The sequence below is a fragment of the Rhamphochromis sp. 'chilingali' genome (assembly GCF_963969265.1).
Source record: "Rhamphochromis sp. 'chilingali' genome assembly, chromosome: 4".
Taxonomy (NCBI): domain Eukaryota; kingdom Metazoa; phylum Chordata; class Actinopteri; order Cichliformes; family Cichlidae; genus Rhamphochromis; species Rhamphochromis sp. 'chilingali'.
In genome coordinates this window covers 19,873,978-19,900,776 of record NC_137948.1, presented here as the reverse complement: position 1 = coordinate 19,900,776, position 26,799 = coordinate 19,873,978, and the positions used below count along the sequence as shown (strand labels likewise).

Genomic DNA, 26,799 nt, shown 5'->3' with positions numbered 1-26,799 from the left:
AACTGAGGAACAGGTGAGTCCGGAGAGAGCGGCCTAAATTCACCTTCAGACTCCAGCGATTCAGGAGACTGTGGCCTTAATTCCGCCACCCACTCGTCTAGAAGATAAAGGGTATGTTCTGTATCAGATGCTTCTGATGGCGAAGATGCAGAAGGCATAGTTCTCAAGTCACTACTTTGGAAGTCAAATAAAGTGTCACATTCGTTGTCATGTGTAAAGCCTCGCACAACCTGTGCATAGGTCAAAGTTCTTGAAGCAGGCAGCAAAGGCGATGATTTTACAGTAAGAGCTGAGTGTTTAACTTCAACATTTGAAGAGTAGGAATCTGGTGAATCTGGTTTGTTGTCTTCAAACATTTGTGCAAGACAAGATTCTAAATCATCATTATCGGACATTGTTGAAAGAGGTGACGTGGGCCTATTTTCAGAATATTGCAAGTAGTAGTTACAATGTTGACTGATTGTTGGACTTAACATCATGGAAGAAGAATGAGGACATTGATGAACTGACACCACAGATTCTGGGGAGGATGCTCTAAAGTCTGCCAGCCAACTGTTCAAGAGTGAAAAGTCCAAACCAGGAGACACAAACTCTGGAGACAATGCTCTATTATCTGACAACAGATCCAGACTAAAATCAGATGAATGTGACTGAGAGGACACTGGTCTGATCTCATCAAACATAATTTCCAGACGCAAATCAGAATCTTCCCAGTCTGAAAATGCTGATTCTGGTGTAACCGACCTTTGCCCTAACAATTCCGCATTACATTCATTATGGGGACATCTGAACTGAGGAACAGGTGAGTCCGGAGAGAGCGGCCTAAATTCACCTTCAGACTCCAGCGATTCAGGAGACTGTGGCCTTAATTCCGCCACCCACTCGTCTAGAAGATAAAGGGTATATTCTGTATCAGATGCTTCTGATAGCGAAGATGCAGAAGGCATAGTTCTCAAGTCACTACTTTGGAAGTCAAATAAAGTGTCACATTCGTTGTCATGTCGCACAACCTGTGCATAGGTCAAAGTTCTTGAAGCAGGCAGCAAAGGCGATGATTTTACAGTAAGAGCTGAGTGTTTAACTTCAACATTTAAAGAATAGGAATCTGGTGAATCTGGTCTGTTGTCTTCAAACATTTGTGCAAGACAAGATTCTAAATCATCATTATCGGACATTGTTGAAAGAGGTGACGTGGGCCTTTTTTCAGAATATTGCAAGTAGTAGTTACAATGTTGACTGATTGTTGGACTTAACATCATGGAAGAAGAATGAGGACATTGATGAACTGACACCACAGATTCTGGGGAGGATGCTCTAAAGTCTGCCAGCCAACTGTTCAAGAGTGAAAAGTCCAAACCAGGAGACACAAACTCTGGAGACAATGCTCTATTATCTGACAACAGATCCAGACTAAAATCAGATGAATGTGACTGAGAGGACACTGGTCTGATCTCATCAAACATAATTTCCAGACGCAAATCAGAATCTTCCCAGTCTGAAAATGCTGATTCTGGTGTAACCGACCTTTGCCCTAACAATTCCGCATTACATTCATTATGGGGACATCTGAACTGAGGAACAGGTGAGTCCGGAGAGAGCGGCCTAAATTCACCTTCAGACTCCAGCGATTCAGGAGACTGTGGCCTTAATTCCGCCACCCACTCGTCTAGAAGATAAAGGGTATATTCTGTATCAGATGCTTCTGATAGCGAAGATGCAGAAGGCATAGTTCTCAAGTCACTACTTTGGAAGTCAAATAAAGTGTCACATTCGTTGTCATGTCGCACAACCTGTGCATAGGTCAAAGTTCTTGAAGCAGGCAGCAAAGGCGATGATTTTACAGTAAGAGCTGAGTGTTTAACTTCAACATTTAAAGAATAGGAATCTGGTGAATCTGGTCTGTTGTCTTCAAACATTTGTGCAAGACAAGATTCTAAATCATCATTATCGGACATTGTTGAAAGAGGTGACGTGGGCCTATTTTCAGAATATTGCAAGTAGTAGTTACAATGTTGACTGATTGTTGGACTTAACATCATGGAAGAAGAATGAGGACATTGATGAACTGACACCACAGATTCTGGGGAGGATGCTCTAAAGTCTGCCAGCCAACTGTTCAAGAGTGAAAAGTCCAAACCAGGAGACACAAACTCTGGAGACAATGCTCTATTATCTGACAACAGATCCAGACTAAAATCAGATGAATGTGACTGAGAGGACACTGGTCTGATGTCATCAAACATAATTTCCAGACGCAAATCAGAATCTTCCCAGTCTGAAAATGCTGATTCTGGTGTAACCGACCTTTGCCCTAACAATTCCGCATTACATTCATTATGGGGACATCTGAACTGAGGAACAGGTGAGTCCGGAGAGAGTGGCCTAAATTCACCTTCAGACTCCAGCGATTCAGGAGACTGTGGCCTTAATTCCGCCACCCACTCGTCTAGAAGATAAAGGGTATATTCTGTATCAGATGCTTCTGATAGCGAAGATGCAGAAGGCATAGTTCTCAAGTCACTACTTTGGAAGTCAAATAAAGTGTCACATTCGTTGTCATGTCGCACAACCTGTGCATAGGTCAAAGTTCTTGAAGCAGGCAGCAAAGGCGATGATTTTACAGTAAGAGCTGAGTGTTTAACTTCAACATTTAAAGAATAGGAATCTGGTGAATCTGGTCTGTTGTCTTCAAACATTTGTGCAAGACAAGATTCTAAATCATCATTATCGGACATTGTTGAAAGAGGTGACGTGGGCCTATTTTCAGAATATTGCAAGTAGTAGTTACAATGTTGACTGATTGTTGGACTTAACATCATGGAAGAAGAATGAGGACATTGATGAACTGACACCACAGATTCTGGGGAGGATGCTCTAAAGTCTGCCAGCCAACTGTTCAAGAGTGAAAAGTCCAAACCAGGAGACACAAACTCTGGAGACAATGCTCTATTATCTGACAACAGATCCAGACTAAAATCAGATGAATGTGACTGAGAGGACACTGGTCTGATGTCATCAAACATAATTTCCAGACACAAATGAGAATCTTCCCAGTCTGAAAATGCTGATTCTGGTGTAACCGACCGTTGCCCTAACAATTCCGCATTACATTCATTATGGGGACATCTGAACTGAGGAACAGGTGAGTCCGGAGAGAGCGGCCTAAATTCACCTTCAGACTCCAGCGATTCAGGAGACTGTGGCCTTAATTCCGCCACCCACTCGTCTAGAAGATAAAGGGTATGTTCTGTATCAGATGCTTCTGATGGCGAAGATGCAGAAGGCATAGTTCTCAAGTCACTACTTTGGAAGTCAAATAAAGTGTCACATTCGTTGTCATGTCGCACAACCTGTGCATAGGTCAAAGTTCTTGAAGCAGGCAGCAAAGGCGATGATTTTACAGTAAGAGCTGAGTGTTTAACTTCAACATTTAAAGAATAGGAATCTGGTGAATCTGGTCTGTTGTCTTCAAACATTTGTGCAAGACAAGATTCTAAATCATCATTATCGGACATTGTTGAAAGAGGTGACGTGGGCCTATTTTCAGAATATTGCAAGTAGTAGTTACAATGTTGACTGATTGTTGGACTTAACATCATGGAAGAAGAATGAGGACATTGATGAACTGACACCACAGATTCTGGGGAGGATGCTCTAAAGTCTGCCAGCCAACTGTTCAAGAGTGAAAAGTCCAAACCAGGAGACACAAACTCTGGAGACAACGCTGTATTATCTGACAACAGATCCAGACTAAAATCAGATGAATGTGACTGAGAGGACACTGGTCTGATGTCATCAAACATAATTTCCAGACACAAATGAGAATCTTCCCAGTCTGAAAATGCTGATTCTGGTGTAACCGACCGTTGCCCTAACAATTCCGCATTACATTCATTATGGGGACATCTGAACTGAGGAACAGGTGAGTCCGGAGAGAGCGGCCTAAATTCACCTTCAGACTCCAGCGATTCAGGAGACTGTGGCCTTAATTCCGCCACCCACTCGTCTAGAAGATAAAGGGTATGTTCTGTATCAGATGCTTCTGATGGCGAAGATGCAGAAGGCATAGTTCTCAAGTCACTACTTTGGAAGTCAAATAAAGTGTCACATTCGTTGTCATGTGTAAAGCCTCGCACAACCTGTGCATAGGTCAAAGTTCTTGAAGCAGGCAGCAAAGGCGATGATTTTACAGTAAGAGCTGAGTGTTTAACTTCAACATTTGAAGAGTAGGAATCTGGTGAATCTGGTTTGTTGTCTTCAAACATTTGTGCAAGACAAGATTCTAAATCATCATTATCGGACATTGTTGAAAGAGGTGACGTGGGCCTATTTTCAGAATATTGCAAGTAGTAGTTACAATGTTGACTGATTGTTGGACTTAACATCATGGAAGAAGAATGAGGACATTGATGAACTGACACCACAGATTCTGGGGAGGATGCTCTAAAGTCTGCCAGCCAACTGTTCAAGAGTGAAAAGTCCAAACCAGGAGACACAAACTCTGGAGACAATGCTCTATTATCTGACAACAGATCCAGACTAAAATCAGATGAATGTGACTGAGAGGACACTGGTCTGATCTCATCAAACATAATTTCCAGACGCAAATCAGAATCTTCCCAGTCTGAAAATGCTGATTCTGGTGTAACCGACCTTTGCCCTAACAATTCCGCATTACATTCATTATGGGGACATCTGAACTGAGGAACAGGTGAGTCCGGAGAGAGCGGCCTAAATTCACCTTCAGACTCCAGCGATTCAGGAGACTGTGGCCTTAATTCCGCCACCCACTCGTCTAGAAGATAAAGGGTATATTCTGTATCAGATGCTTCTGATAGCGAAGATGCAGAAGGCATAGTTCTCAAGTCACTACTTTGGAAGTCAAATAAAGTGTCACATTCGTTGTCATGTCGCACAACCTGTGCATAGGTCAAAGTTCTTGAAGCAGGCAGCAAAGGCGATGATTTTACAGTAAGAGCTGAGTGTTTAACTTCAACATTTAAAGAATAGGAATCTGGTGAATCTGGTCTGTTGTCTTCAAACATTTGTGCAAGACAAGATTCTAAATCATCATTATCGGACATTGTTGAAAGAGGTGACGTGGGCCTATTTTCAGAATATTGCAAGTAGTAGTTACAATGTTGACTGATTGTTGGACTTAACATCATGGAAGAAGAATGAGGACATTGATGAACTGACACCACAGATTCTGGGGAGGATGCTCTAAAGTCTGCCAGCCAACTGTTCAAGAGTGAAAAGTCCAAACCAGGAGACACAAACTCTGGAGACAATGCTCTATTATCTGACAACAGATCCAGACTAAAATCAGATGAATGTGACTGAGAGGACACTGGTCTGATGTCATCAAACATAATTTCCAGACGCAAATCAGAATCTTCCCAGTCTGAAAATGCTGATTCTGGTGTAACCGACCTTTGCCCTAACAATTCCGCATTACATTCATTATGGGGACATCTGAACTGAGGAACAGGTGAGTCCGGAGAGAGTGGCCTAAATTCACCTTCAGACTCCAGCGATTCAGGAGACTGTGGCCTTAATTCCGCCACCCACTCGTCTAGAAGATAAAGGGTATATTCTGTATCAGATGCTTCTGATAGCGAAGATGCAGAAGGCATAGTTCTCAAGTCACTACTTTGGAAGTCAAATAAAGTGTCACATTCGTTGTCATGTCGCACAACCTGTGCATAGGTCAAAGTTCTTGAAGCAGGCAGCAAAGGCGATGATTTTACAGTAAGAGCTGAGTGTTTAACTTCAACATTTAAAGAATAGGAATCTGGTGAATCTGGTCTGTTGTCTTCAAACATTTGTGCAAGACAAGATTCTAAATCATCATTATCGGACATTGTTGAAAGAGGTGACGTGGGCCTTTTTTCAGAATATTGCAAGTAGTAGTTACAATGTTGACTGATTGTTGGACTTAACATCATGGAAGAAGAATGAGGACATTGATGAACTGACACCACAGATTCTGGGGAGGATGCTCTAAAGTCTGCCAGCCAACTGTTCAAGAGTGAAAAGTCCAAACCAGGAGACACAAACTCTGGAGACAATGCTCTATTATCTGACAACAGATCCAGACTAAAATCAGATGAATGTGACTGAGAGGACACTGGTCTGATCTCATCAAACATAATTTCCAGACACAAATGAGAATCTTCCCAGTCCGAAAATGCTGATTCTGGTGTAACCGACCTTTGCCCTAACAATTCCGCATTACATTCATTATGGGGACATCTGAACTGAGGAACAGGTGAGTCCGGAGAGAGTGGCCTAAATTCACCTTCAGACTCCAGCGATTCAGGAGACTGTGGCCTTAATTCCACCACCCACTCGTCTAGAAGATAAAGGGTATGTTCTGTATCAGATGCTTCTGATGGCGAAGATGCAGAAGGCATAGTTCTCAAGTCACTACTTTGGAAGTCAAATAAAGTGTCACATTCGTTGTCATGTGTAAAGCCTCGCACAACCTGTGCATAGGTCAAAGTTCTTGAAGCAGGCAGCAAAGGCGATGATTTTACAGTAAGAGCTGAGTGTTTAACTTCAACATTTGAAGAGTAGGAATCTGGTGAATCTGGTTTGTTGTCTTCAAACATTTGTGCAAGACAAGATTCTAAATCATCATTATCGGACATTGTTGAAAGAGGTGACGTGGGCCTATTTTCAGAATATTGCAAGTAGTAGTTACAATGTTGACTGATTGTTGGACTTAACATCATGGAAGAAGAATGAGGACATTGATGAACTGACACCACAGATTCTGGGGAGGATGCTCTAAAGTCTGCCAGCCAACTGTTCAAGAGTGAAAAGTCCAAACCAGGAGACACAAACTCTGGAGACAATGCTCTATTATCTGACAACAGATCCAGACTAAAATCAGATGAATGTGACTGAGAGGACACTGGTCTGATCTCATCAAACATAATTTCCAGACGCAAATCAGAATCTTCCCAGTCTGAAAATGCTGATTCTGGTGTAACCGACCTTTGCCCTAACAATTCCGCATTACATTCATTATGGGGACATCTGAACTGAGAAACAGGTGAGTCCGGAGAGAGCGGCCTAAATTCACCTTCAGACTCCAGCGATTCAGGAGACTGTGGCCTTAATTCCGCCACCCACTCGTCTAGAAGATAAAGGGTATATTCTGTATCAGATGCTTCTGATAGCGAAGATGCAGAAGGCATAGTTCTCAAGTCACTACTTTGGAAGTCAAATAAAGTGTCACATTCGTTGTCATGTGTAAAGCCTCGCACAACCTGTGCATAGGTCAAAGTTCTTGAAGCAGGCAGCAAAGGCGATGATTTTACAGTAAGAGCTGAGTGTTTAACTTCAACATTTAAAGAATAGGAATCTGGTGAATCTGGTCTGTTGTCTTCAAACATTTGTGCAAGACAAGATTCTAAATCATCATTATCGGACATTGTTGAAAGAGGTGACGTGGGCCTTTTTTCAGAATATTGCAAGTAGTAGTTACAATGTTGACTGATTGTTGGACTTAACATCATGGAAGAAGAATGAGGACATTGATGAACTGACACCACAGATTCTGGGGAGGATGCTCTAAAGTCTGCCAGCCAACTGTTCAAGAGTGAAAAGTCCAAACCAGGAGACACAAACTCTGGAGACAACGCTCTATTATCTGACAACAGATCCAGACTAAAATCAGATGAATGTGACTGAGAGGACACTGGTCTGATCTCATCAAACCTAATTTCCAGACACAAATGAGAATCTTCCCAGTCTGAAAATGCTGATTCTGGTGTAACCGACCGTTGCCCTAACAATTCCGCATTACATTCATTATGGGGACATCTGAACTGAGGAACAGGTGAGTCCGGAGAGAGCGGCCTAAATTCACCTTCAGACTCCAGCGATTCAGGAGACTGTGGCCTTAATTCCGCCACCCACTCGTCTAGAAGATAAAGGGTATGTTCTGTATCAGATGCTTCTGATGGCGAAGATGCAGAAGGCATAGTTCTCAAGTCACTACTTTGGAAGTCAAATAAAGTGTCACATTCGTTGTCATGTGTAAAGCCTCGCACAACCTGTGCATAGGTCAAAGTTCTTGAAGCAGGCAGCAAAGGCGATGATTTTACAGTAAGAGCTGAGTGTTTAACTTCAACATTTGAAGAGTAGGAATCTGGTGAATCTGGTTTGTTGTCTTCAAACATTTGTGCAAGACAAGATTCTAAATCATCATTATCGGACATTGTTGAAAGAGGTGACGTGGGCCTATTTTCAGAATATTGCAAGTAGTAGTTACAATGTTGACTGATTGTTGGACTTAACATCAGGGAAGAAGAATGAGGACATTGATGAACTGACACCACAGATTCTGGGGAGGATGCTCTAAAGTCTGCCAGCCAACTGTTCAAGAGTGAAAAGTCCAAACCAGGAGACACAAACTCTGGAGACAATGCTCTATTATCTGACAACAGATCCAGACTAAAATCAGATGAATGTGACTGAGAGGACACTGGTCTGATCTCATCAAACCTAATTTCCAGACGCAAATCAGAATCTTCCCAGTCCGAAAATGCTGATTCTGGTGTAACCGACCGTTGCCCTAACAATTCCGCATTACATTCATTATGGGGACATCTGAACTGAGGAACAGGTGAGTCCGGACAGAGCGGCCTAAATTCACCTTCAGACTCCAGCGATTCAGGAGACTGTGGCCTTAATTCCGCCACCCACTCGTCTAGAAGATAAAGGGTATGTTCTGTATCAGATGCTTCTGATAGCGAAGATGCAGAAGGCATAGTTCTCAAGTCACTACTTTGGAAGTCAAATAAAGTGTCACATTCGTTGTCATGTGTAAAGCCTCGCACAACCTGTGCATAGGTCAAAGGTCTTGAAGCAGGCCTTAGCAATTCTTCATTGTACTCATTATGGGGACATCTGAACTGAGTAACAGGTGAGTCAGGAGAGAGAGGACTAAATTCATCATCAGACTCCAATGATTCAGGAGATTTTGGCCGCAATCTTAGGCATGATTTTACATTAAAAGCTGAGCGTGTAAGTTCAATATCTGAAGAATAGAAATCTTTTGAATTTTTTTTGTTATCCTCAAAAACTTGTGTAGGTACTGTTCTCAAGTCACTGATAAGGGTTAACTCCTTTTCAGTTAGAGTGCATACGGTCCCCAAACTTTTTGTATCTTCAGGAAATACATAATCCCTCTGTTTTCCTAGCGATGTATGTGAAATTTTCAAACATGGCCTTAGTGCTTCCTTCTCAGTTGTGAATAATGCATACTGACAGTCTTTGTTTACAGTTTCATTTAAGGGTTTTTTTGTGTTAGAGAATTGAGTTATCGTTGGAAAGTCCAAAATGTATTTTGGTCTCTCCACTAAGTCAAACACAAGTGGTTGGGCTAAAGATATTTTTTGCAAGTTGTCACAAGTTTCAAGTTTTTGGTGTTGGTCTTTGGTAGGTGATAATTCTTTCACCGAAGTCAAATTTATAGTCTCTTTCATTTCATTGTATTCTGGAGCCAATTTTGGCTTTGTTGTTAAATCTTCAACTGACTTCCCTGGTAATGAATTATTTTCTAAAGATTCTGCTTCCAGCTTTGAAAACCAGTAATCAAGGTAAGATTGACTCCTTTCCTCTCTTAATTTTTGGACTCCAGAAACTAGTGGCTTAAATTGAAATGACTCTTCTTCTTTAGCTGAAGAGCCCAAGTCTTCAGTGTCAATGATTTTGACTTCTACACATGTAAGAGTAGATGAATCCATAATTGGTATTTCTCGTCCTTTCATGTGACATATCAATGAATCTGATGCATCTGTGGTTTTATCATCTCGCCATTGATTAAGATGAGATGAGCAATTCTTTATAGTATATTGCTTGACATCACATGCATTATGTTGGTGCTGTGAAGCAGAAAAATGTGGTGGAAGATAAACTGATGTGGCAGATTGCTGGGGGATAGACGGAGGGCAATCACAATCTACATAGTCCTCCATTAAAGGGCTACTTTGACCTGCTTCCTTTACACTGAATTTTTGGTAAGAAGTTGGCATCAGGGATGGTGAGGATGGATTTTCTCCTGAATACTGTAAATAATAATGACAGTGTTGATTCATTAGCTGTGTGCGAATTGGCTGTGACAGCAATAGTTCAAGAAATGAAAAACTGCACTGAGAAGTTTGCGATTGTGGGGAAGATGGTCGGCAATCCCTATCTGTAGATAAATAGTCATGAATAGCTGCACACAAGTCAGGTGAAGATATTCCTTTGTGAACTGAAAGATCATATTCATTTTCTACTATCACAGGTGAGAATGTTCTGGATTCTTTCTTTAAATGTTCACCCTCATGTCTTGGACTATATTTAGAGATTAGATAGTCATTCGATACTGGTCTAGAGTGTGAAATTACAGGAACAAAAGCCTTTGACCCAAAAAGCAGTTTGTGGTCGTAACTACATGACTCACAGGTGTTATATTCATTTTCAGTGAAGTTGTTTGTAACTTCTGGAGAACTACATCTCTCAGACATAACAGAGAGTGCATAGGTCTCATCAAATATACTTGAAAAGTCTGGAGGTAATACTCTTTCCCCACCCTGAGGAGAGTCAGGTGACATTGCTCTATAATCACTAACTGACATGACAGATTCGGGGGATGACAATCTAGGTACAGATTCATTTAACATCCATGCATCTGGAAGGAAGTGACCACTTTCATTAGCGGGAGAAAGGGAGCCACACTGCTCTTCAGATGCTAAAGAATCAGGGGTCAATCGGCTGCAGTCTATAAAAGTGGAAGGTAATGTGATACCACACTCAGGTGTTTGTAGTGTGAGATAAGTGACAGGCTGAAAATAGTGGAAAGACAAATTCTCTGGCTCAGTAATGCAGGACCTGTTTGCTGCTGCTACAACATTGTTACTGTTTGGAGTAGTAGAATAACAATTACAGATCATCTCAGTTGAGTCACAAGCCATACAATGAGGGCGACAGGTTGTCTGACTGCATGGCATCATTGTCTGTATGCCATTTTTAAATGGATTCACGTTGCTGGACTTAGCTGTTGCAATATTGAGTTCAGTTGCCTGCATATCAGCATTGTCATCAATGAAGGGCAAGTTTTCCAGAATGACTTCACTATATACATTGCACTTTGTTATTTCTTCTTTGCTTAACTTGAAGGGTTTGGTGTCCATGTCCACACCTGAAACCTGTGTGGTCTTGTCATGACTATAGAGTACTCTCTTGAACTGGGCTGTGATCTCACTAGAACTGGCTGGATCTCTACTGCAAAACAAGGGTGCACAATGTAATTCATTACAAAGCTTACTGATATCAGTTTCAATTTTGTCTGACTCTGACAGCCTCAGAGTAAAGTCTCTGACAGAAAAAGATGAGTGAGATGAGTGAATTTCACAGGATTGACCTTGCTTGTCTTCATAACCACAGTGCTCTAGGCTTTGACCATCTTTGACTTGAGCTCCACCTTGGAAAGAGCTGATGAAATGAGCTTCCTGGTCTTTCACTTTGGGGTCATAAACCTGAGTTGCTTGGCTCCCAAATGCAGCTTCTTTTGAAGTAGGCTGCATACTTACTTGCTCATCTAAGTTGTCTTGACTTGATTCACGTGTAATTACATTCTCAGAGGTCCACAAGTTAGGATTCAACTCACTGCAGAACAAAAAGAAAGATAGGTCACAAAATCTGACTTTGATGATAAATGTGCATCTCAGAGTCCTAATCTGACAAGCTAAAAGGGAAACACACCCAAAGAACTGCACCCACTATATGACACAAAGAACAGCCTGAAGCAGGATAGGACACTGTTCTGTTTCCTGAGGACAACTTGGTGGGAAACATTAGGCTTGAGAAAAGGAGTAGTTTGATCTGACATTGTGTTGCACTGCCAGTGCATTTTGCAGAGTCAGGAATATTTTCAAATGAATAACTTACTGCGGGATTTCAAGCTCCTCCAATAGGTCACCATGCATGCTCTCCGAATGGATCTGTCCAACAGGCTCTGCCCACGAAGGAATATCCAGTAGGGAAGCGACTGAGAGGTCCTCTTCTGAAACAGCTGGGGGTGGTCTGCGATCTGACTCCACTTTTCTCACGACTCTGGGGCTATCTGCATCCTCTTGGACTGAAGATAAGGCTACTGACACTAAAAACAACATATATATGTATATATATGAATGAACGTAAACACACAGGGAGCTTGGTGTAAGGTAGGGTGTTCAGTGTGCTAAGAAGTACAACTACCTTCACTGTGATCCAGTGTCTTCTCTATCTCTGCATAAGTTCTAGATGTTTGCTCTTGAACTGACTTGTTCATCTGGGTTTCAATAAGATGAACAATGTCCATGCGGTTGATCTTAGTCAGCCTCTTAATCAGACAGTCCTCTGTGGAAGAATCAATAATTTATTAATAGATGACTAGAAGACATTCATTTCTATTACGTAAAAACTGAAAATAAAACATTTGTATTCAATCAGCGATTTGAATATGGGTCTACCAAATGCACAAATAATTTCATAAAGGCATATCTGGCAGGACAAAATGTTATGGACCTGTGGCGTGTTTTCCCTCACGTTCAACCCAGCGCTGCAGTAAAGCATGGCTCTGCTCTTGCAGGGAATTAGGATTCTCTGTTCTCACTAGCTGAATATCATCTTCACTGAATTCCAGTTCTCTTGCAAGTTCTTGAGAGGTGGAGAACAAATCAAATAACAAAAGGGTTGAATTATGTATAATATCATCTGTTCCTGATGATGAATAGTTGAGTTAAAGTTAAAATAACATTTGAAAAATGCAGTAAATACAGCCTCTACCTAAAATACAGCCTCTTCCTAAAGTACATTGCGTATTTAAAATTTAAAATATAAAACTTAAAATTAATTGCATAATTTGACAGCTTACCAGTCCAGCTGAAGCCAAGAAGATCTGAAATGATAGCTAATGTCTCCTCTTTCCTGTCAGCATCTTCCTGCCAATCGACTAAAAAAAAATGCCAACATAGCCAAACATTAAATGTTAACAACTCCTGAAGTGAAAATATACCGAGTAAAATTTTATTTTACATATTGCAAGTATATGTTATGTGAATGTGTACGTGTAAAATAATATTTCACGAGGATTCTATGCTATAGGCTGTAAAATAAATGTAGATCTGTAATAATGACATAGATGATAACATAAAGGCTGAAATTTGATACGAATTAATGTTTTCTTACAAATGACTAGTCACGGTCAGCACATCATGCTTTTCAGTCATTAGTGTAAGTAATGTTATAGATCTGCTTTTCCTTATTTTGATAATAGTAAAGCTGGATTATTAGTACAGACAATACTCTCATATAATAATCATTCATTCATCTATAATCAATAAGTCTTCATTGAAACTACTTAGACTATTTCTTTAGCCAACATGGCCATTCAATCTTGAGACTGCATATTCACAAACACAGATGGGAAAGTAACTTACATGCACAACACAAAAATATACACATAGGGGCACACATACTCACATACAAAATACACTAAGCTGTGCAAGGTGGGACCAGACAAGTCACAACATATGAAAGCAATGCAAAATGAGTAATGTTGATATTGTTCTTAGGAGGAGGGAAAAGGCTCTTGCAGCTGAGAGGAAGAGATAAGAATGTAAAAACCCACTTTGAGTCTGGCCATACCTGCCGTACATTCTGAAGTTTGGTCATCGATGACTCTCTGCATCTGAGTTTCCACTGTTTCATTCCAGGCAGGCCTGGATTCAAATACATCCACTGTCTCACAAGACAAATGCTCTGTTGGCTCTACTCTACTGCCATCAGAACCTGAACTATGCGAAGCAGGAATGTCATATGTGAAGATAACAGAATCTGGGCTCTTGTGACTAGCGCTACTTATATCATCGGTATCCAAAGAAGGCCTAACAGATGTTTCTATAGTCATGGACAGTTGGCTGTCTTTCCTTGGAGAAGAGCATGTCGAGATCATATGAGGTAAAGCTTTTTCTTGTGTCATTACAGTAAGTTTGGAAGGGGAAAGGTCAGTTGTATTAGTGGGCTGACTACCATCAGAATAACTCCTGCTGTCTTTTACAGAGGATTTAATTATGTCACTAGCCTCAGATCTAGTCCTACGGGCCAAGGTGGAACTTTTTTCTTCTCCATGAACTTGAGATATCTGTGTGTCTTTCTTGGCTTTTTTATAATGACCATCTCCCTTAACTGCCGTGGCTGGTTTTGTCAAAGGTGTGGGTGAGTCCTGATTATATGCTGGCATGCTAGGCTGACCAGATGAAAAGGCCATCTCTATGACTGAGCACTGGTCTTCTTCCTCCTCAACGTCATCATCATCATCATCATCATCATCATCATCTGAGAAATCATGGCTCTGGTCTGAGTAGAATGAATGAGCGACTGTGGATATGTCTGATTGAAGATCGGCTATGGTAGAGTCTAGATAGCTTAGACCGAGACTTTCAAGGCTTTTAATGTCTAAAGCAGAGCTAGAGCTGGCACATTGAACTTTAGTAAGTGGCTTCTCAAGTTGTGATTTTCCACTTGTAGCTACGATGACAGTTTCAGAATTGGGACTAGATGCTTTGTCACTGGTACCCTGAGTCAAATATGAATTTGGGGTTTCTTGATGGGTTACATCTGAGACATAATCATTCATCTGTAAAGTTAAAGACTTTGATTGAGAGTGTTCAGTCTCTTCTGGGACAACTTCATCAACTGGATGTTTCCCAATATGAAAAAATGCATATGCTTCCCTTTCTTCATCGAGGCTTCTTGTCATGTCAATAGCTCCACCTCTGGTCATTTCAAATAGCTTTCCCTCTTGAAACTGAAATGGATCAGGGGTTTTTTCATCACCTGGTGTTTTATCTGGTGTTTTTCTGTCCTCTGAAATGCAAAGACCCTCACACTCTACAACAAATTCTCCTTCTTTAGTACACACCGTAGTCTGAGGTTGGCTGACTGAAGCTGAACCGATTGTAAATGGTGATCCAACTTCTTTGTCATCATTTAAATGATGTTCATCTGAGCCAGAAAAAGGAATGTCAGTGACTGCACCTCCAATAGTGTCTTTATCTTTGTGTGGCACAGAGTACTCACATTCTTGTTCAGGTTCATCTGGAGTTGCAGTTAAACACAGTGAACTGTCAACTGAGTGAGTACTTTTAGGATCTGACTGAGTTTCTTCCTTCTTATTAAAAGTAATATTCAGTGCCTCCTTTTGTCTGTGAATGCTTTCTGTCACACATTTCTCTGTTATTTTCTCTATTGCATCTTGTGGGACAGACTGTGAAACCGGGCCAGATTTAAGATCAACCTCACCATTTTCATGACCATTTGTTTCTGATAGTACAATAGCATCAAAAGATTTTTCTATCCGCAGTTTAGACTCCTGTTCCATCTCCTCAAATGTTTTGATCTTTGCAGCCATTTTAAACATCTCCTCTTCTGGTGTTAACTGTTTATCGGTGCCATCAACCGCCCTTTCTTCTGTGTCAAAACAGCCTTGCCTTACAAACATGTGAAGACTCTCACCATGAGCTACTCTCTTTGTGGATTCAGAATATTTGTCTTCTTTATTTTCACTGTGTATTTCAGTTGTCTCAAGATTGTTATCATGCTCAACATGCTCACATTCATCTGAGTAAATATTTTTCTCATAAGCAAAACATGCTCTGAGCTGGGAAGCATAATCTTCATATACAGCAGTCTTTGCTGGGATCTTAACATCTGCATTGTTTGGCTGAGTAGGACTTCCTTCAAGAGAGTCTGGACAAGGAGATTCTTTGGTAGGGCTTGGTTCAATTGAATCAGGGGATTTCTGTGACGATTTATCCTCCACAAGAGGGCTAGCTTCTAGTGAATCTCGATGACATGACTCATTAGCTGGGTCATCAAATACAACAGTGTTTAGATTTTCTAAATCAGCCGGTCGCTGTAGTGTGTTAAAACTACTTGGTACTTGAAAAAGAACAGAATCAGAGACAGCAACACTAACATCTTCATGGTCACTTTTATAGTCATGTGCATCCACCATCCATTCAGTTTTAATTTCCTCAGATGAAAAACTCTTCAGGCCTTCATCTTCTTTAGAACATGTGTGCCAACCACTTTCTAAAGGTTGTTTTTTAGTGATATCCAGGCTGTCAAAAATTGTATCTCCTGGTGACATCATTTTATGTTCAGGAGATAAGGCATGAGTTTCTTGTTTGAAATCCTTTATTGCTATAACTTGCTTGTAGCTCTCATGGACTAGTTCCTCTTCTGGTTCAGATTGCACTACTGCTGACTTTTCCTGAAGATGCTGATCTAAGTCATGACTAAGAACTGATAGCATGCCAGACATATTTTTCCCAGTTGTAGATGGCTGGTGGTGCGCCTTTCTCTCTATGCAAATTTCTTGGAATGGAGTTTCTACCACTGAACTTAGTATTTCTCTGCCTACCATTACATCAGTCTGCAGCTCTTCGATTTCTTCTTCTGATATTTTGACCTGTAAATCATTACTTTTTATGGTAGTTTGTTCACATCTCTCATGGACTACATCCTCTTCTGGTTCAGATTGCACTACCACAGACTTTTCCTCAAGATGTTGATCTAAGTCACTGCTAAGAAGTGACAACATGCCAGACATATTTTTTTCAGATGTAGATTGCTGGTGGTGTGCCTTTGTCTCTATGCAAACTTCTTGGAATGGAGTTTCCAACACTGATTCTCTGTCTCCAATTACATTTGTCTGAAGCTCTTCATTTGCCTCTTCTGCTATTTTGACCTGTAAATCATTATTTTTCACAGTAGTTTGTTCACATCTCTCATGGACTACAACCTCTTCTGGTTCAGATTGCACTACCACAGACTTTTCCTCAAGATGTTGATCTAAGTCACTGCTAAGAAGTGACAACATGCCAGACATATTTTTTTCAGATGTAGATTGCTGGTGGTGTGCCTTTGTCTCTATGCAAACTTCTTGGAATGGAGTTTCCAACACTGATTCTCTGTCTCCAATTACATTTGTCTGAAGCTCTTTGTTTGCCTCTTCTGCTATTTTGACCTGTAAATCATTATTTTTCACAGTAGTTTGTTCACATCTCTCATGGACTACATCCTCTTCTGGTTCAGATTGCACTACCACAGACTTTTCCTCAAGATGTTGATCTAAGTCATGACTAAGAAGTGACAACATGCCAGACATATTTTTTTCAGATGTAGATTGCTGGTGATGCACATTTGTCTCTATGCAAACGTCTTGGAATGACGTTTCCAAAGCTGATTCTCTGTTTCCAATTACATCTGTCTGAAGCTCTTCCTTTGATTCTCCCTCTATTTTGCCCCCCAAATTATCACGTGTCAATATGACTTGTTGAAACCTCTCATGGACTAGCTCTTCCTGTGGCTGGGATTGTATTGTCACTGACTTTTCGTTGAGATGCTGAACTAGGTCACTGCTAAGAAGTGATACCATACCTGACATATTCTTCTCAGTAGTAGACTTTGGTTGTTCTAAATTTCTCTCAATGCATGTTTCTTGAAATGGAGTCTCTGATATAGAACATGGTGTTAGTTCTTTTACTTCAGCCACATCAATCTGTGTCTGGTCATGCATCTGTGCACCTATCTCATCCTCCATATCAGCACTCGAAGACTGATGTATTTTGGTTTGAATAACTTGCTGAAAATTCTCCTGAACAACAACCTCCTCTGTAGGCTCACTTTTCACTGGCTTGTCCTTGAGGTACTGATCCAAGTCACTGTTCAGCAGGGATAGCATGCCTGACATCTCCTTTGTTTCTGTAGATGGATCGTATGATTGTTGATATTGTACCTTTTTTTCAAGGCAAACTTCCTGGAATGGAGTCTCACTTGCCAAAGTTGGCATGATTTCTTTCTCTCTAATTACATCAGTGTGCAGGTTTTTATTTGCCTCACCGTCTATTTTGTCCTGTAAATCATTACTGGACAATATAATTTGTTCACATCTCTCGTGGACTAGATGTTCTTCTGGTTCAGATTGCATTGCCACAGACTTTTCCTCAAGATGTTGATCTAAGTCATGACTCAGAAGTGATAGCATGCCAGACATATTTTTCTCAGATGCAGATGGCTGGTGCTGTGACTTTCTCTCTATGTAAATTTCTTGGATTGAAGTTTCCACCATTGAACTTGGTGTTAGTTCTCTGCCTCCACTTACATCTGTCTGAAGGTCTTCACTTGGTTCTCCCCTTATCATGTCTATTGAAATATCACTTGTCAATATGACTTGTTGGAACCTCTCATGGACTAGCTCTTCCTGTGGCTGGGATTGTATTGTCACTGACTTTTCGTTGAGATGTTGAACTAGGTCACTGCTAAGAAGTGATACCATACCTGACATATTCTTCTCAGTTGTAAACTGTTGTTGGTTTAAGTTTCTCTGAATGCAAGTTTCTTGAAATGGAGTCTCTGATATAGAACATGGTGTTAGTTCTTTTACTTCAGCCACATTAATCGGTGTCTGTTCATCTGTCTGTGCATTCATCTCATCCTCCATATCAGCACTAGAAGACTGATGTATTTTGGTGTGAATAACTTGTTCAAAGTTTTCCTGAACAACAACCTCCTCTGCATGCTCACTTTTCACTGGCTTGTCCTTGAGGTACTGATCCAGGTCACTGTTCAGCAGGGATAGCATGCCTGCCATCTCTTTTGGTTTTACGGATTGCTCATATGATTGTTGATGTGCCCTTTTGTCAATGCAAACCTCCTGGAATGGAGTCTCAGTTACTGAAGTTGGCATGAGCTCTTTCTTTCTAATTTCATCAGTCTGTGGGTCTTCAGTTGGCTCCTCCCCTATTTTGACCTGTAAATCATTACTTTTTATTATAATTTGTTCCCATCTCTCACAGACTAGATCTCCTCCTGGTTCAGACTGCATTGCCATTGGCTTTTCCTTCAGGTGTTGATCTAAGTCATGACTCAGAAGTGACAACATGCCAGACATATTTTTCTCAGACGTAGATTGCTGGTGGTGTGCCTTTCTCTCTGTGCAAACCTCCTGGAATGGAGTGTCACTTACCAAAGTTGCTGTGAATTTTTCCTTTCTAATTAAATCAGTCAGCAGCTCTTCATTTGTTTCTTCCCCTATTTTGACCTGTAAATCATTGCCTTTCACTATAGTTTGTTCACATCTCTCATGGACTACATCCTCTTCTGGTTCAGATTGCACTACCACAGACTTTTCCTCAAGATGTTGATATAAGTCACTGCTAAGAAGTGACAACATGCCAGACATATTTTTCTCAGATGTAGATGGCTGGTGGTGTGCCTTTGTCTCTATGCAAACTTCTTGGAATGGAGTTTCCAACACTGAACTTGGTATTTCTCTGTTTCCAATTACATCTGTCTGAAGCTCTTCATTTGGCTCTCCCTTTATTTTGCCCTCCGAATCATCACGTGTCAATATGACTTGTTGGAACCTCTCATGGACTAGCTCTTCTTGTGGTTGGGATTGTATTGTCACTGGCTTTTCTTTGAGATGTTGAACTAGGTCACTGCTAAGAAGTGATATCAGGCCTGACATATTCTTTTCACTTGCAGATTCTTGTTGTTTTAAGTTTCTCTCAGTGCAATTTTCTTGAAATGGAGTCTCGCTCACAGGAGTTGGTGTGAGTCCTTTCTCTGTAATTACATTAGTCTGCAGGACTTCATTTTCCTCACCACCTAGTTTGTCCTGTAAATCATTACTTGACAATACAGTTTCTTCATAACTTTCATGGACTAGATCTTCTTCTGGTTCAGATTGTACTGCCATTGGCCTTTCCTGAAGATGTTGATTTAAGTCATTATTGAGAAGTGACAACATGCCAGACATATTTTTCTCAGATGTAGATTGCTTTTCCGTTGAAGACTGTTGTAGGCTTAAGCTTTTCTGAATGCAAGTTTCTTGAAATGGAGTCTCTGATATAGAACATGGTGTTAGTTCTTTTACTTTAGCCACATCAATCTGTGTCTCTTCATCATTAATATCATCCTTCATATCAGCACTAGAAGAATGATGTATTTTGGTGTGAATAACTTGTTCAAAGTTTTCCTGAACAACAACCTCCTCTGCATGCTCACTTTTCACTGGCTTGTCCTTGAGGTACTGATCCAGGTCACTGTTCAGCAGGGATAGCATCCCTGCCATCTCTTTTGGTTTTGCAGATTGCTCATATGATTGCTGATGTACCTTTTTGTCAATGCAAACCTCCTGGAGTGAAGTCTCAGTTACTGAAGTTGGCATGAGTTCTTTCTCTCTAATTACATCAGCCTGACTAGATGTTTTTATCTCTACTTGGATTTGATCTTCCTCTGATGGTATAATGTACATTCCATCTTCTTTAGTAGAGTACGAATGGATTTCATTGCTCAGTCCTGACATGAGTCCTTCAGAACTGTCTCTCTCACCAGTGCTGGAGTGATATGTTGTAATAACACTAGTCTCTGAGGATTTATCAATGCCTTTATGTTTGTGACTCTCAAGATACTTGGGACTTATGTCTTCCTCAAAATAAGTATCAGAATCCTGAGCAAAGCTCTCCTCTTCAGGTGTCTCAAGTTGATGTCTGACATCTGAAGCTGTTTGCTTGAACTGCTGGTACTTTGGACATTCCTCCAGCTCAGCTTTTATGTCTGCACTAAAGTCCTCAGAAGGTCTGCGATCAGGGCTAATCTGTGAATCATCAGATATACTCTTTCTAATAGCCGGTTCTTCGAGTTGCATTATCCTTCTTGATAACTCTGAATCATCACTCCAAGAGCTAACCCTTCCGTCATCTAACTGAATTCCATAAGGATTTTTTACTGTTTCTCCAAAATAAGAAATATCTAACATTTGTTGTGAACTCTCAGGATTCTGTAGAGGGCCAGTTTGGGCCTCTAAATCCTTCATATCTCTCTGCGGTTGGAAAGTTGTGATATTCTGCATTTGGGTTTGCAATTTTGGCTCATTTCTGGGACTGTGTTCACTCCACTTAATGCCTGACTCTGACTCTAGTGCTCCAACTTTACTCTTCAAAGGGTCTTTCTGAGACTCAAATGTTTTCCTCAGCTCCTTCACAGACATGGCATCTTTATGTAACATCTTTGGCCCCTTATTAAGACACAATTGATCACCCTGAAGTGTATCTACAAATATTAGTGACTTTCCATAAGGAATATCTGAAATTATCTGTGATTCCTTTTTGATTAAGGTTACTGGTTGATCAACCAATTCTGCCTGGTCATATTGCTTGGCATCACTCTGTTGATGTACATTTGTGAGGTTCTGACTTTGGATTTGAGTATTTATCTGTTTTGTAGGACTTTGTTCAGTACTCTGTATCTCTGCAGAATCTCCTGAATGGGATATTAATGTTGAAATAGAGGAAGCCACAGGTTTGTGTTCAAAAAGTTCCACTTTAGTTTTTGAGGGGTCTTTTACAGACTGGAATGTTTTCATCAGCTCCTTAACAGACACATTTTGCTTTTCTGAAAACTCTTGCACATCTTGCTGTGGGCTAACAGCATCATACTGAACTGTGTCAGCAAACGTAACTGTCTTTCTCAACAGGGAAATGTCTGAAATTAACTGTGGTTCCGTTTTGATTAAACTTTGTGATTGATCATCTGTGTCTGTCTTTATGATGCCGTGTACATCAGCGTCACTCTTTGAATGGAAAACCGTGGGTCTCTGAGATTGGCTTTGTGATTCTGGCTCCTGTGTAGGACTTTGTTCAGTTGTCTCTCTCTCTTCAGAATCATTAGAATCTAATATCAGTGTTGAATGAGGTCCCACTTTACTTTTTTGATCTTCTTGCCCAGTCTGGAATGTTTTTATCAGATGTTTCACAGAGATTCCCTCCTTCTCTGACAAGTTTGATACTTCTCGCAATGGGCTAACACTTTCATCATCTCGTTGAACAGTATCACTAAATGTAACCATCTTTTCAATATAAACACTGTCTGAAGTGAACTGGGATTCTTTACAGCTGATTAGGTTTGCTGGTTCATCCTTGATGTCTGTTTGATCACCTTTCTTGACACTACTCTGTTGATGGAAAATCGTGGGCCTTTGAGTTTGGATTTGTGATTTTGGCTCCTGTGTAGGTCTTTGTTCTATATCATGCACTGTTTCCGAACCTGGTGATTCAGAAATCCATGTGGAAATACAAGAAGACTGCAAGGATTGGTGTTCAAAAAGCCCAGATTTACTTTTTGACGGGTCCTCCCCAGTTTGGAAAGCTTTCATAAGGTCCTTCACTGACATAGTTTCCTCTAATCTTTCTGTCTGAGATCTAGGTGACTTAGGAACTCTGGGAAGTTCTGGCATAGCTTCCTCCATTTTCTTTGCGGTAATAGAAGATTTTCCATCGTATGTAAAGACTTTAGTATCTTTTTGCACTTCTTCCTCTTCAACTTTGTTCTGTAAAGCTTTTACCCTGTCCTTTATTGATCCTATAGGTGTCTCAACCACCAAAGGAGAAGCTGGTGGCTCGACAACTTGGGTGGATAAAAGGCTACTCTCTTTAAGAATAGTATCACCATCTAAAGACTCCTCAGAGCTCATCCTTTCCAACTCTCCCTCAGAACTGCTACATCCAGAACGCGATCTGTCTCTAAGTTTTTTCCGAATAGGTTTCTTGATATCTGGGGGGTGTTTTTTGTTTGCATGCTTCTCAATGACCTGTTCAAATCCATCTTGGACAAGATCTTCTTGAGAACCACATGTCCTAGCAGATTTCTGGCCAAGGCATTTTTCTGTCGGTGTGGTAGGGGGGGAGAACAATGTGATGTCTCTAACATCTGTGTAAGATCTACTTAAACTTTGTTTCTCAATGTTCTTTATGACTGGCTCTTCAAGGGTATTGGCCCCATAGAGTGAAAATTTATCTTTGATATCATCAATTTGTTGTCCTCTCAGTTTACTAACATTCGTCCGATCGTTAATTTCACCAGCCTTTTCTACTCTGTCTTTGAACTGTTCTACAGTGGCCACAGATTCTCTTTCTTCCGATTTATTAGTTTCAGCTCTTTCTTCATAGATATCTGGAGTAAAGGTAGCAGACATTCTGACATCTTGTGTGTCTGACAGGAGATCTGGGCTCGCAAGGGTTGCAGGGTCAAGAGGTTGATTAGTTCTTAAGGAGAATGTCTCCGTTGATTCAGATTCATCGTCTTCAGTGAAAAATATTTCAGAACCAAAAAGGGTACAGAACATAAGGGACAAATGAAGTGGGGGAGAGAGACATCAGAAAATTGTCATCAAGATAATGCCATCAAAAATCCATCTTCAGTTCACAGAGTTAGAAGATGACAAGGCAGAGAATAAGGAAGTCTCAAAAAGAAGACCAAAGAAGACAAAGTAGTTCCCAGACACTTGAAGAGCGGTAGAGCAGCAACAGCATAAGCAAAGCCAAGAGGTGTAACAAAATGAATAGAATGTAAATAAGTACCATAATAATCTAAATTGTTTGACTATGCATTAAAAATGAATTGCAAGATATACCAAAAACAAGATGAAACAGATAAACCTACATATGGAACAAAGGTACAAGAAGGACTGAAAACAGACAAACAAAACTTCTCAAGATTGTTGCTATTATAGTCATGTTTGCCAACAAATAAACATTTTTTTAAATAATAAACTTTGAATTAAAAAAATTATAAGGTATTTGAGTGAGTGAAAATATGAGGTAAGCAAAGTAAGAGAATCACTGTTACTTGACTGTTTTAGTCTCTTTTCAATACCTACTAACTGTAAGCAACACAATATATAGAACTGTTAGTTAGTATAAAATACTGTTATATTTAGCATTTACACTCTATTTGATGTGTTCACTATTATTAAATATTATAGCTTACAAGTTGTTACTGCTAGAATCCTATAGTTTTGTGACATGATAGCATATATAGAAAATAAAAATAGTGAGGTAAAACAGTGTAAACCAAATTTAAAATTTGTGTGAATGAGTGAATGAAAGTAACTTAGTACAAAAAAATAATAATAATTTAAAGAAATAAAACAACAAAGGAGAAAGCAGTGGCTAAAGAAAATCATAGAACATGAATTATGTAATAATAAATTGGCTAGTAATCAAGCACAAACAACATGATATTGTTTGTTTTTCTGTGAATAACAATTTTTACACGCAACTCGTACAACTGCTGAGGTTTAACATGAGAAAATATTATGTCAAAAAAATACTTGTTACATAATAAATGTTATTATCATAAAACATAATTATCTGTAAGTTAAGATTAATGTCAAGTACAAATATCTAGAGAATCAAACAATTTTGAGAAGATATATATAAAAAATACTATTTTGACCTTTGTATGAAATTAATAAAAACAAATATAGTGGAAAATTGAAATGATAGGAAAGTCAGTGGAGTTTGGAGTGAGAACATAAAGTATAGCAGCCATAGCATTTCCTCCAGTTACAAACATGTAACTGCATACAATGTTAGTAGTAGTAATTAGTAGTTAGTATATATAACAGGCAAATCTTTTAACTTAATACTTCAAAATATTTATGACCAGCAATCTCAAGTTAATCTTGTGATGCATAAATGCATAACTATCATATAATATACAGGCCCATTACTATTGAAAATAGTTTTTACAATGTCTCAATACATGAATTTCTATCATGCATTTTAGATACTTGGTCTATTGTGACAATATATATAAGAAAACTAACTTCTAATAGAGCACAAATACTAAAATAACAACTTACATTTCTTGTCACTCTTCTCACTCTGAAAAAAAAAAAAAAGAAGTCAAATCACAGTAAGCTGCAACCTAATTATACCATCTAGGTTTTTTGCTATAGACTGAAATCAAACAAACTTTATTTACCTCATCATCTCCATCTTGGTCTGAATCAGACTCCTAAATAAAAGAATAAAAATGAGGAGAAATCAGCAATGCGGCAGTTTCAAAGTTAAAGTTAAAATCACCTAGCATACATGATAAAATATTTAAAAGCTGACCTTTGAGTATGATGGAAGGGTGATGTTTAGGTTGCAGATTGCATTGAGATTAAGACTACGGTACGTGCGCGGTTCCTTGGTAAAAGACAATCGACCACATGGCTCCTGTGCTGTGTCTCGAATCTGCTCATATTTGGGGAAAAAATATGTCTCTGACTTGCATATATTTAGATTTGTGAATTTCTGAGTAAAAAAGTAAACATTTTATATATTTTAATAGATTTAAAGTCATACTTTAATAAAGAGGGCCAGTCTGTTCTCTTTGAAGGCATAGAAACTGAACACATGGTGCTGCCCACTCTTGGTAAGAGGCACCAGGTTTCCAAAGCAGTCAGCAAATATAGGTTTCCCCTCTAGTACCTGTATCAGGATATGACAAATCTAAATGTTTCCATGGCTCAAAAGAAACAAAAATTCTTGGACAATATTATTCAATTTCTTTCCAGAAATGAAAAAGAACCAATATTAATAAGAATCAGTCAGTAATAACCTGCGTCTGATTTAAAATCTTTAAATACCCACTTAACCATCATTAATTGACATCGACCTACTTTTCTCAATTACTGTTTAACCCTCGTTAGATAAACCTGTGCACACAATTTGATTTGATTTGCCTTATTTATTCCCCAGTATTACACTGCACCTCAACATCTCGGCTGCGGGCGACTTCAGTGAAGTTTTCTTGCTGTTCCAAGGTTTTGTCCATCTTGTCATCTGTCATGCAAAAACACCGTAGGCGAGCCTCAATGGGGTCAAGTGTCTTAGCAAAAATGACAAACTTAGCCATGTATGGGACACAGATGATTTCTCTGTAGACCTGAGTGCCAAAACCAACAGACTCCTGGATCTGTCTGCAGTCTATCAGCCAGAATCTACAAATGAACGACACTTTTAGGTAAGTATCAACAGGTAAAAATTTAAGCATAAACGTTTATAACCTTCAATCGTAAGACTGCAACTGTGCATCGTCATTTACCAACAAATAAAGGATTTACCTTGCTGACACATTCGTGGTGAAGGAAACACATTGGTTAACAAAAGTGAGAGGCGTGGAGCCGGTGATGTCCTCCCATTGTGCAGGAGTGGTACCACCTGAAAGGTAAACCGATGATTTGTTACTCAACCTCTGAAAACAGTTCACGCAATATTTTTTAATCTTCACACAGCATGTCTTTTTATTGGACTTAAGATAAGATACATCCACCACCACGAAGTTCTGATAAATTACGTCCATTAAATCAGGTCATTTCTTTTAATAGCACACAAAGAAAAATATCAAAGATTGACTAAAGAGCTTTATATTAAGATTTTAAACATAGAAATCTTAATAAAATTATGAAAAAAAACAGCAATTGCACAAGCAACAAATACAACATGAACAATAAATTAGGATGTTCACGGGAGCATTTCAATATGTCATCCAATGAGATGTGCCTGAAAGCCATCCAAGATGTTTTCTTTCTAAAACAAAGGGTTTTATTTATAGATACTTACCTGTAATACTACAAAGCAAACGTAAAGTCGGGGTCTCCCCACTGAATGTGGTGTCACTATTGGAGGTCTTGGGAATTGGGATTGTCATTGTGATGGGTTTGTGGAACTTTCTTCTCCTTGGCTCCAATGTGACAATTGGGCTGAACGTTGCTTTATTACCAAGAATCTTTCTCACCATGTCAACATCAATAGGCTGAGCCTGGGGCAAGATATGTGGTAATATGTATTCATATTTTTTTTCTTCATAGCCATAATTTGGATATTCTGTTGGTATACCAGTCAAGGAATGTAC

At 39.7% G+C, this 26,799-nt stretch overlaps 1 protein-coding gene across 12 annotated transcripts in view; it reads right to left on the bottom strand.

Annotated features, from left to right (window-relative positions):
* ank2a (ankyrin 2a, neuronal) overlaps positions 1 to 26,799 on the bottom strand; it is an 84,836-nt gene that overhangs the window by 18,475 nt on the left and 39,562 nt on the right. For 7 of the 12 annotated variants that reach the window (XM_080880201.1, XM_080880203.1, XM_080880202.1 and 4 more), the window contains 12 exons: positions 26,508 to 26,706; positions 26,009 to 26,105; positions 25,657 to 25,885; positions 25,248 to 25,373; positions 25,014 to 25,136; positions 24,880 to 24,912; positions 24,758 to 24,779; positions 12,917 to 12,994; positions 12,568 to 12,699; positions 12,259 to 12,399; positions 11,950 to 12,160; positions 11,592 to 11,667 (listed from right to left, as the gene is read on the bottom strand). In XM_080880201.1, coding sequence (XP_080736327.1) covers positions 11,592 to 11,667; positions 11,950 to 12,160; positions 12,259 to 12,399; positions 12,568 to 12,699; positions 12,917 to 12,994; positions 24,758 to 24,779; positions 24,880 to 24,912; positions 25,014 to 25,136; positions 25,248 to 25,373; positions 25,657 to 25,885; positions 26,009 to 26,105; positions 26,508 to 26,706 — 1,467 coding nt within the window. Of the gene's footprint in view, positions 1 to 11,591; positions 11,668 to 11,949; positions 12,161 to 12,258; positions 12,400 to 12,567; positions 12,700 to 12,916; positions 12,995 to 13,689; positions 23,128 to 24,757; positions 24,780 to 24,879; positions 24,913 to 25,013; positions 25,137 to 25,247; positions 25,374 to 25,656; positions 25,886 to 26,008; positions 26,106 to 26,507; positions 26,707 to 26,799 lie in introns of those variants that run through there. The other 5 variants (XM_080880200.1, XM_080880199.1, XM_080880198.1 and 2 more) reach the window with 5 other exon arrangements.